The following is an 11,811-nucleotide window of genomic DNA, read 5'->3' as shown; positions in this document are numbered from 1 at the left end:
GACTAAATGAATGGAGAGGGTGGTAAGGCAATAAGATTGCTCTTTAATGGCAAGAAGACAGCACATTACCTTTTCATCAAATGTCTTATTTAGTCTAAATATTACCACCCATCCCTTAGTCCTTCTCAATACATATATGTACAAAGTAATCACACAATTCTCCATCAAGGTGTTAGCCAATCGTCTCTTCCCAGGGCCTCTTCTTGTCTTGCTTTGGACTACTCGATTTTCCTGTTGACATTGGTGCTGCTGATTGCTGAAGGGGGTTATGGGTAAAAGTCTGCCTCAGGGGACCTTGGAAAGTGCAGAATAAATGAAAATGTGAACAGCAAGCATCATCTGTAAAACCTAATATAGCTTCACAAGTGCATACACATTCACAGTATACAAATGGAGGCGAACCGAATACAATAATTGGATATATATATTAGTACAGTCCAAAAGTTTGGAAAGATTTTGGTTTTTAAAAGAAGTTTCATCTGCTCACCAAGGCTACATTTATTTAATTAAAAATACAGTAAAAAAAAAACAGTAATATTGTGAAATATTATTACAATTTAAAATAACTCTGTACTATTTAAATATATTTGACAAAGTAATTTATTCCTGTGATCAAAGCTGAATTTTCATCATCATCACTCCAGTCTTCAGTGTCACATGATCCTTCAGAAATCATTCTAATATGCTGATCTGCTGCTCAAGAAACATTCTGTGTGTACAAAACATCAATGTGTACAATTGTACAAAATATTTGTGTACAATATGTTTTTTTTCAGGATTATTTGATGAATAGAAAGTTCAAAAGAACAGTGTTTATCTGAAATCTAATCTTTTGTAACATTATAAATGTCTTTACCGCCACTTTTGATTGATATAATGCATCCTTGCTGAATAAAAGTATTAATTTCTTTCATTTCTTTTCAAAAAAATAAAAATAAAAATTCTTACTGACCCCAAACTTTTGAACGGTAGTGTATAATTTTACAAAAGCTTTGTATTTCAGATAAATGCTGTTCTTTTGAACTTTCTATTCATCAAGGAATCCTGAAAAAAAAGTACACAACTGTTTTCAACATTGAAAATAATCATAAATGTTTCTTGAGCAACAGATCAGCTTATTAGAATGATTTCTGAAGGATCATGTGACACTGAAGACTGGAGTAATGATGCTGAAAATTCAGCTTTGATCACAGGAATAAATTACTTTGTGAAATAAATTCAAATAGAAAACAGTTTTAAATTGTAATAATATTTCACAATATTACTGTTTTTACTGTATTTTTAATTAAATAAATGTAGCCTTGGTGAGCAGACGAAACTTCTTTTAAAAACATTAAAAATCTTAGTGGTTCCAAACTTTTGGACTGTACTGATATATTATATTATATTATATTATATTATATTATATTATATTATATTATATTATATTATATTATATTATATTATATTATATTTATTATACACATTTTATTAATTTTTAGACCAGTTCTATTATTGTTATCAGGATATGAAGCATATTAACCAGTAAAACAAAAAAGTGTTTATGAAAAACATTGCCTATTCTATCTTTAAGCAGCACAAGAGTTTTCAACATTGATAATAATCAGAAATGTTTCTTGAGCACCAAATCAGCATATTAGAATGATTTCTGAAGGATCATGTGACACTGAAGACTGGAGTAATGATGCTGAAAATTCAGCTTTGATCACAGGAATAAATTACTTTGTGAAATAAATTCAAATAGAAAACAGTTTTAAATTGTAATAATATTTCACAATATTACTGTTTTTTACTGTATTTATTAATTAAATAAATGTAGCCTTGGTGAGCAGACGAAACTTCTTTTAAAAACATTGAAAATCTTAGTGGTTCCAAACTTTTGGACTGTACTGATATATTATATTATATTATATTATATTATATTATATTATATTATATTATATTATATTATATTATATTATACACATTTTATTAATTTTTAGACCAGTTCTATTATTGTTATCAGGATATGAAGCATATTAACCAGTAAAACAAAAAAGTGATTATGAAAAACATTGCCTATTCTATCTTTATGCAGCACAAGAGTTTTCAACATTGATAATAATCAGAAATGTTTCTTGAGCACCAAATCAGCATATTAGAATGATTTCTGAAGGATCATGTGACACTGAAGACTGGAGTAATGATGCTGAAAATTCAGCTTTGCATCACAGGAACATATTACATTTTAAATATGTTAAAATAGAAAAATTATTTTGAATTGATATTTTAAAAATATTACTTTTTACTGTACTTTTGATCAAATAAATGCCCTTTTGGTGAACATAAGATACATCTTTCAAAAGCATTAAAAACAAATATTTGAAAGGTAGTGTAGGCAGTAGAGAGCATATACAGTTCAGTAGGTTTTGAAACAGAGATATAGAGAACGAACCCTCACCTTTGGCTGCCATATCCAGGTGTCCTTTAATTCTCCTTTCTCTCTCCTCTAGCTGCTGAGCCAATTGGGCATTCTTCCATCCTGACGTGAACAGATACAGAAACATTATATAGAGAGTATAAGACAGGCAAAACAGTAAGACAAGGAGAAAATATTCAGATACAGAACAGTGCTGTTCTTGTTAATAGCAACTAAGGCCCTGTTTACACCTGGTATTAAGATGCGTTTTGATCGACTGCATCCCAAGTAGATGAGGGAGACACATTCCTGTTTACACCTGGTGTTCTCCTTTGTCCATTTTCAAACACTTCAGTCCTGATTTCTTTGAGGGGAGGGTCTATAGGTGGGTAAATGTATAAAAACGAAGGAAAAACATAAGGAGAGCAGCAGCTTTCATTTCTGCTGTGATAGCCGCAAGACCACGCCGATCAGATTGACTAAAATGCTTCTTAATACCAGGTGGAAAACTATGAAATGGCCAAAAACTATGAAACAGCATTTTTGGTAATTGAATTCAGGCTGAAATAACATAAAATAGAAATATTCAATTAAAAAATAAATAAATGAAAATGATAATTGTTGCCTTGGCAGTAAACGGAAATAAATACAGAGAATCTATTTACACCAAAAGCAAAAAGCTCACGTTGTTGGTAAAAAGCCTTATTTATACTAACTCCACCCATCATTGTATGATTGAGCCAGACAAAATTACAAAAGAAATGCCGCTGATAACAGGATCAGTGGTGTGGACATTAAAGGTCCTCTAAGTGATGTCACGCGTTTTTAGGCCAAAACATTTTTTGTCACATACAGCAAACATCTCCTCACTATCTGCTAGCTGCCTGTTCCCTGAACACACTGCAAAAAATGCGTTCTCTGTAGTTGCCACAAGCTCCGAAAACGGCAATAAAAACAAACTGGTGCAGCCTGGACCACGAATCATAATAAACATACTTCAGCCAATAAACGACAAGAATGATTTTAAATGCGCGTTCATGACTGTTTCAGGAAGCACGGAGGGGAGGGGGAGGAGGAGGAGGAGGGAGGGTCTAGCTAGCCTCTGTTTTGTTTGACAACTCTTCGAACATCAACAGGAAGTTACTCCACCCAGGATCACTTAGAGCACCTTTAAGGTGGGTGGCGTTAGTTTTTGATGCGAGGGACCCAAGTTCAAATCCACCTTTTTCTGAACTCGTTTTCCCCTTGCATATCAGCTCCGAGAGGCATTTATTTTATATAAAAATTAGCACCCAAACTCTATAACAGTCTTCCTAGCCTTGTTCGGGAAGCAGACAGACTCTGTTAAAATCTAGACAAAAAACACGTCTCTTTAACCTGGCACACACAACACATGATCACATTTATATAATTCACATCTGCAAGGATTGTTAGGCTGCATAAATTAGGTCAACCGGAACCGGGAACACTTCCCATAACACCCGATGTATTTGTTACATCGTAAAAAGAATGGCATCTATGCTAATATTAGTCTCTCTGTTAAATCCCAAGGTTACCGTAGTCAGTCGTATCTGGCCCGTATCCATAATCAGATGGTGGACCTGCACCTAGACATGACCACAACGCAGACCTGAATGTCAGCAGAGACTGTGTCAACTAGACAATCCCCTGAGAAGGCCTCAGCAAAGACCACAAGAACCAGACAAGTCCTCAGCACAGACCTATAACCAGCTTCGTATCCATACTGGCATGATGAATTCGATCTTTAAGCAAAAGGAACTGGATGAAATATTTGAAAGCTACCGACCCACAATCTGATTTCTAACTTGTGATGCAGCCTGAATCATAATCACACCGTGTTCGTTCATTGGACAGAAAATAACTGACCACCTGACTGAGCTTGGTTTCTCCCAAGGTTTTTTCTCCATTCTGTCACCTGATAGAGTTTGGGTTCCTTGCTACTGTCACCTCTGTCTTGCTTAGTTGGGGACACTTGATATTCAACAATATTATTGATTTGACTGACTGACACTTTTGGATGAGAAATACACTGAGCTGACATCACTTTTCTGCAGAACTGCTTTATAGATGAAATTAACTAATTTAATAATAGATCTTTATAACCGAACTGAATCAACACTGACTTCGGCTGAACAATGGCACGATATTCTTTTAGCGCTGCTGTACACCCGAAATGAACTCTGTTCGCATCATGAAATCATTTTCCTGTTATCACTGTAAAGCTGCTTTGAAACAATCTGTATTGTATAAAGTGCTATATAAATAAATAATATTTAATAATATATATATATATATATATTAGGGCTGGGCGATATATCGCATGCGATTGTCACGCGCATTTCGTCAGTAAAGCCGGTTCCCTGATTACCGCTAAATCGCCATCACCTGCTTTTAGCGGCATTTAATAAACAGAGCCGTAGTTCACTGATATCGCCCAGCCCTAATATATATATTATATAAAATGCAGTACACATATCAAAATTACTAAAACTTAAACTAAAATAACAATGAAATCTGAATATAAAGATAAAAGCTAATTTACAATATTAATAATAAATACTATGATTTCCAAAAAATCCTTAAATTTAAAATTCATCCAAACCTTTCTTGACACTTTCTATGAAGCCTTCATTCTTAGGTAGTGCTGAAGGTGGGTGTGCGATGCGTTCTGGGATGCGGAACTTCTGTCTCACTGCCGGGTGCCTCAGCAGGGCCACCTGACCCAGTGAGAAGAGGTTAGAGGTCATCCAGTAGGTAAACACCGCCTGTAAAACACACAGATCACATGACACTGAGGGAAATCATAACAGCATAACAATAGAAGACCGATCCCATCACAAATACTGTGTGGCAAGAGAGTGCGACAGACTAACCGTGGGGAAATTAATCGTTAGAGGCAGGATAACAAAGGGCATGATCCTGAAGACGGTCTTCATGGCCCTCAGATTGGGGTTGTCTACACCAGATTCAGCTCCCAACTAAAAGCACATTTGAAATTGTTGCAATACTTCAAAAATGTAGCTGTCAAGCTCCAAAAAGGATACACAGCCACAAGTCAATATTGTCCATACAACACATGGCTAAATTCCAAGTCTCAAAGCCATACAATAGCTTTATGTAAGATACAAAACAAATATAAAAGTTTTAAAAATAGAACATTCAAAAGTGGTCATATGGTGACTTTTATCCTAGGTCACAATACAGGTGCTGGTCATATAATTAGAATATCGTGAAAAAGTTAATTTTTTTTTTTTATTGTAAATTATTTTAAAAAATGAAACTTTAATTTATACTAGATTCCCTTTTAATTTGTTGATTAGAGCGTACAGCTCATGAAAGTCCAAAATCCAGTATCTGAAAATATTAGAATATTTACATCTGAGTTTCATTAAATGACCATCCCTACAGTATAAATTCCGGGTATCTCTTGTTCTTTGAAACCACACTAATGGGGAAGACTGCTGACCTGGCAATGGTCCAGGAGACAATCATTGACAGCCTCCACAAAGAGAATAAGTCACAGATGGTCATTACTGAATGTTTGGCTGTTTACAGAGTGATGTATCAAAGCATACTGAATGCTAAGTTGACTAGAAGGAAGAAATTGGGTAGGCAAAGGTGCACAAGCAACAGGGATGACCACAAGCTTGAGAATACTGTTGAGTAAAGCCGATTCAAACACTTAGGAGAGCTTTACAATGAGTCAAATGAAGCCGGAGTCAGCGCATAAAGAGTCACCACACTCAGACATATTCAGGAAAAGGACTACCAAGCCACTTCTGAAACAGAAACAAAATCAGAAGCATCTTACCTGGGCTAAGGAGAAAAAAAACTGGACAGTGAACAGTGGCCGAAAGTCCTCTTTTCAGTTAAAGTAAATTTTGCATTTCATGTTGAAATCATGGTCCCAGAGTCTGAAGGAAGACTGGAGAGGCACAGAATCCAAGCTGCTTGAAGTCTAGTGGGAAGTTTCTGAAGTTAGTAATGATTTGGGGGGCCGTGACGTCTGCTGGTGTTGGTCCATTGTGTTTTATCAAGTGCAAAGTCAATGCAGCCATCTTCCAGGAGATTTTGGAGCACTTTATGCTTCCATCTGCTGACAAGCTTTATGGAGATGCTGGTTTCTTTTTCCAGCAGGACTTTAGCACGTGCCCACAGTGCAAAAAACACTTCCAAGTGGTTTGCTGACCATGATATTACTGTGCTTTATTGGCCAGCCAACATGCCTGACCTGAATCTATGGGATATTTTCAAGAGAAAGATGAGAAACAGTCGATCCAACAATATACAGATGATCTGAAGGCTCAATAGTGCCTCAGCAGTGCCACAGGCTGATCACTTCCATGCCACACTTCACTGATGCTGTAATTTGTGCTAAGAGCAAGTCATTTGCTGTATTATGTGCTGCCGACCAAGCATTGAGTGCACAAATGAACATACTTTAAAGAACTTTTCTGTTTTGAAAATCCATTTTTTGATTGATCTTAGGAAATTTTCTAATATTTTGAGATACTGGATTTTGGAGTTTCATGAGCTCTAATCATCAAAATAAAAAAAAATAAAAAATTGATATGTTTTACTTTACATGTAGGGAATCTAGAATATATAAAAGTTTCATTTTTAAAAATAACTGACAATAAAAAAAATGAACTTTTTCACGATATTCTAATTATATGACCAGCACCTGTATGCTTTAACTATCAAAAAGAGCTTCTCAAAAATATTTGTTCCGTAACAGAAAGAAATGGTTTTCGAATTATTTTACAGTGAGTAAATGATTAATTTATCACAATTTTCATTTCTTGTTACTAACTAATTTACCTCTAAGATGGCAAACATAGTGCCAGTCACGGCAATGGGGAGAATGTAAAATGGATCACATGCGGTTAGATCTGTGAACCACCAGAGGCCGCCAGTCTGCAAACTTGGTACAGGGAGATCAGCCATCTTACGCAAGGCAATGAAGAAAGAGACGAAGATTGGAGCCTGAAGAAGGTGATAAAAAGGTAAATATGACTACTAAACAGCAGCTGATTATCCAAGTAACTTGACATTGAAACCTAAATAGCGATCAGATGCTCATAAGAATAAAAGCATTAGAAGTAACTGACCTGTACCAAGGGCACTAGGAACCCTCGCAAAGGGTTCACATCATGTTTCTTCTGAAACATCATCAAGTCAGTATATGCCTTTGAAACTGAAGAAATAATATGAATTCTTCTTAATTAAAAAGCATTAAAAAAAACATTATAATCCACTATTGAAAAGTTCAGGACTAGAATGAAAGAACACATAAGATAATTTACACACACTGACAATATAACACAAAGTTTAAAAAAGAGAGAAAGAAAAATTATATGAAGAGAAAATATGGTATGGAAAAGATGAGACACTTACATTCAAATTTGTTACCGCTCTGCTTGGCTTCATTCATGCGGTTGGTGAGTTTTGTCATTTCCGGCAGGACGTTGTTCAGTTTGGCTGCTTCTCTCTGTCCCTTTACAATGACCGGGAACACAGCACACCGAGCAACAATGGTGCCTGAGGTAAAACAGACAAAGTTATGGTAAAAGAAAATTAAAATGAAACCAACAGACAGACAGATACAATTACAAAAATAAAATTACAAGTAATAAAATGAGAATATGAATCGAAAAACCTTGTGGCTATTCATATTCAAGTACCATTCTACATGTAACCAAATAAATAGAATGGAAATATTACTTTAATAATGTGCTGATTTCTCTTTGTCAGTTTCTTGTCATCTCTGAAGATTGACTAAGTGGTCTGTGTTGCTGTAAAACTGCCTAAATGATTATCAAAGATGCACAAAACTAAATGCTGATTCTTTGATTGATAAATATATTTTTAATCCATCCGACAGCATCTTTATTAATGAATTAGGCAGTTTACAGCAATAAACAGCACTCACTATAAACACTTTTTTACCTGCAACAATGGCCCCCCACCATGGCAGCCCAATGCCAACATGCATAAACTCAAGCAGATTCTGGATCAGACCCACAGGTGTGTAACTGCACAGGCCGAGCTCTGACAGGCTGGCTTCAGCTCCAACCCCCTGCAGAACATCCAATGCAGTGAGAGGAGCCTCGGCCACTTGCTCTGTGATTGGTGGTGTGACTGCGGGGACGAGGTCAGCAGCAGGACTTGGAATGGACACTGGGACAGATACAGCAGCCTCTGCCGTTTCACTTAAAGTTGACACGCTCTGAACTGCTTCTGTTGTCTGTAAAATAAACAAAATACTTGAGCAGTTGAAATCTATCACAAAAGTCAATTCACAAAAAGATCTATTTTATCTAATTGAGATTAATGAGGGGGAAGAGTACATAAATATACAATACTTAATGCATAAAGCCCAAAGTATACTTCAACTGTATGCATAGGCTTGCGTATAGAGTGTGCACAAATCAGGGGGTGTGCGTACTATTCTGGTGACAAAATTTGCATTGTGCACTGTATGCGCACTCTCATGTATGCATAAAAAAGGTATACTTTGGGTTTAAGTATAGGCCTATGGCAGTAGTAGAAACGCTCTGCTATGGAATGAAAATGCCTTGAGCAACCCACCTGTGAGCTGTTGTGTCTGACTGCCACAGCACTGACCAGCAGGAACTGGCCATGATTGGGACACCCAAGAAGTGCCCTAACTAAAGGACTCCTACTTCCTCTGCCAGTGTGAAGATGCGATCTCTGTACAAACCACTGCAACAAGAAGGAATTCAGGAAAAAGTCAGATCACTGTCAAACACAGACCTTTTTAAAAATGCAATAAACTACAAACCGGCTGTTCAGGATGTTTATTACACTTTTATAATCCAACTTACAAATGAAGAACATCACAATTATTTTGATGCAAGAGTGAACATTATTTATAGTACACATAGTATAATCCAGCAAACTAGATTAGCACAAAGGCGAAATGCAAAAGAGAAAAATAATTGATGGATAAATAAATTAACAAACAAACAGAGTTACGAATAAGAACAACTGCGTTAATATCTAAGCCAGTGGTTCTTAACCTTACTGAATTAAAAGCCCCCCACTTTCCAACACAATATTCAAAGACCCTACATAACATATTAACATAACTATAACTATGATTTAATATTAATAGAAACTTTCACTTAAAGGTGCCCTAGAATTAAAAATTGAATTTACCTCGGCATAGTTGAATAACAAGAGTTCAGTACATGGAAATGACATACAGTGAGTCTCAAACTCCATTGTTTCCTCCTTCTTATATAAATCTCATTTGTTTAAAAGATCTCCAAAGAACAGGTGAATCTCAACATAACACCGACTGTTACGTAACAGTCGGGGTGTACGCCCCAATATTTGTATATGCCAGCCCATGTTCCCAACATTATGAAAGGCATTAGACAAGGGCAGCCAGTATTAATGTCTGGATGTGCACAGCCGAATCATCAGACTAGGTAAGCAAGCAATAATAACAGCAAAAATGGCAGATGGAGCAATAATAACTGACATAATCCATGATATTTTTAGTGATATTTGTAAATTGTCTTTCTAAATGTTTCGTTAACATGTTGATAATGTACTGTTAAATGTGGTTAAAGTTACCATCGTTTCTTACTGTATTCACGGAGACGAGCCGTTGTTATTTTCATTTTTAAACACTTGCAGTCTGTATAATTCATAAACACAACTTCATTCTTTATAAATCTCTCCAACAGTGTGTAATGTTAGCTTTAGCCAAGGAGCACAGCATCAAACTCATTCAGAATAAAATGTAAACACCCAAATAAATACTATACTCACATGACCCGATGTATGCATGCAGCATACATGACGAACATCTTGTAAAGATCCATTTGAGGGTTATATTAGCTGTGTGAACTTTGTAAATGCCCTGTATTATAGAGTCACGAGCTCGATGGGCAGGTAGCATGAGATTTAAAGGGCCAGCAGCCCCTGAATCGGTGCATAGTTAATGATGCCCCAAAATAGGCAGTTAAAAAAAATTAATTACAAAAAATCTATGAGGTATTTTGAGCTGAAACTTCACAGACACATTCAGGGGACTCCTTAGACTTATATTACATCTTGTAAAAAAATGTTCGATGGCACCTTTAATAGAAGTGTCAGTACAGGTTAATTAACCACAATTTATTTTGTCATTCTAGAAGTTTCAAGAACTCTATGTACTTCAATAAAAACAATAGTTATTGAGGGTGGAAAAAATAAATATTTTTTTGCATTTTGATTCAGCTTGATCATTAAAATTTAAAAATATTTTAATGAAATTAAATATTATAGTAATTATACGAATTTACTAGGGGTGTAACAATATTTTGTGGGGTAATATATATGGATCTTGATAATGCCAAATGCCTAATGAGACCAGTTAAAAGTGGAGTATATTATTTTAAATAAATCTAGTCAGTGCAAACATATTCATCTAAAATAAATCTGTTTTGGCATTAGAACCATGAATATTTTTGTTCTTGTGTTACCATTGTCCTGTGCTTTGAGTTACCAGCACCAAGTCCAAGCCTATTCATTTCCACTCCCAATGTAATACCAATTTAGCATTTTAATCAACAGTACATTTTTGTTATCCTTTTAACATGTCTTAGAGCAGTGGTTCTCAACCTTTTTTGGGCCAACGCCCCCCTATCCATTATCCAGGTCCTTTACCGCCCCCCAAACACCATTAGCCTAGAGAGTATTGAAATAATATCGTATCGTGAGTTCAGTATCGAATCCCCGGCCCCCTGGTTAAGAACCACTGATCTAAACTATAAAGACAAATTGTTAAGAAAATGAGTAATCAGTCACATGATGCTGTTAGTCTACATTAAATGTAGATAGCAATACAAATTATAGCACAAAAATGCATAATGTGGGAAATGTAATTATTAATCTCACCAAATCTCTGATCATGACACCATGTTACCAGGCAATATATCAATTTATCAACCAACCAACAATTAGGGAAATGGTTTAAATGTGATCATTGATCCTGATGTCTTAACCGCTTTGTTGTGAAGTGTTTTGAAGATGTTAAGTGACATGTATACCCGCTCTACACTACACAACCTCAGCTATGCTATTTAGCTTCTGTCAAAGTCATGTCATGTGAAGTACTACGTTTTTGCTGACTTTGGGGAGCGAACTGACAAAGTACAAAATGCCACTCACCTTATTCCCAGTCATAACAATAGGAAGAGTGGAAAGGCTCGATGTGCTTGTTTGTCGAAACATACATGTTGTAAGACATTCTGTGACCACTCTGCCCCTGAGCGCAGCCATCTTGGATTGAACAAACACATTGTACGGTGAGCGCAAAGGGACAGCGCGTTTTCGCTCCGCCCCCTTTCAAATAAAACCGCCCATCTGTGGAGTAG

General features: G+C 35.9%; 1 protein-coding gene across 1 annotated transcript; it reads right to left on the bottom strand.

The window, feature by feature from the left end:
- Positions 1 to 27: 27 nt before the first annotated feature.
- oxa1l (OXA1L mitochondrial inner membrane protein) lies at positions 28 to 11,763 on the bottom strand. Its single transcript, XM_067399653.1, has 10 exons — positions 11,606 to 11,763; positions 9,011 to 9,145; positions 8,369 to 8,666; positions 7,817 to 7,960; positions 7,531 to 7,616; positions 7,241 to 7,405; positions 5,293 to 5,397; positions 5,022 to 5,184; positions 2,441 to 2,521; positions 28 to 294 (listed from the first exon to the last, which is right to left on the bottom strand). Exons 1-10 carry the CDS (start codon positions 11,714 to 11,716, stop codon positions 173 to 175), a joined length of 1,410 nt encoding a protein of 469 aa, XP_067255754.1. The 5' UTR covers positions 11,717 to 11,763; the 3' UTR covers positions 28 to 172.
- Between the last annotated feature and the right edge of the window lie 48 nt (positions 11,764 to 11,811).

The sequence above is a fragment of the Chanodichthys erythropterus genome, chromosome 11 (assembly GCF_024489055.1).
Source record: "Chanodichthys erythropterus isolate Z2021 chromosome 11, ASM2448905v1, whole genome shotgun sequence".
In the NCBI taxonomy this organism is placed as follows: Eukaryota; Metazoa; Chordata; class Actinopteri; order Cypriniformes; family Xenocyprididae; genus Chanodichthys; species Chanodichthys erythropterus.
The sequence above is the reverse complement of the archived record's forward strand: the minus strand, read 5'-3'. Positions and strand labels throughout refer to the sequence as shown.

What these genes read in the sequence shown, in the direction of transcription:
- oxa1l (XM_067399653.1), bottom strand. Translation starts at nt 11,716, where the DNA reads ATGGCTGCGCTCAGGGGCAGAGTGGTCACAGAATGTCTTACAACATGT. An exon ending in TCCTAGTGCCCTTGGTACAG is followed by an intron (nt 7,406 to 7,530) that starts GTCAGTTACTTC and finishes CACCTTCTTCAG; the next exon opens with GCTCCAATCTTCGTCTCTTT. An exon ending in TAACGATTAATTTCCCCACG is followed by an intron (nt 5,185 to 5,292) that starts GTTAGTCTGTCG and finishes TGTGTTTTACAG; the next exon opens with GCGGTGTTTACCTACTGGAT.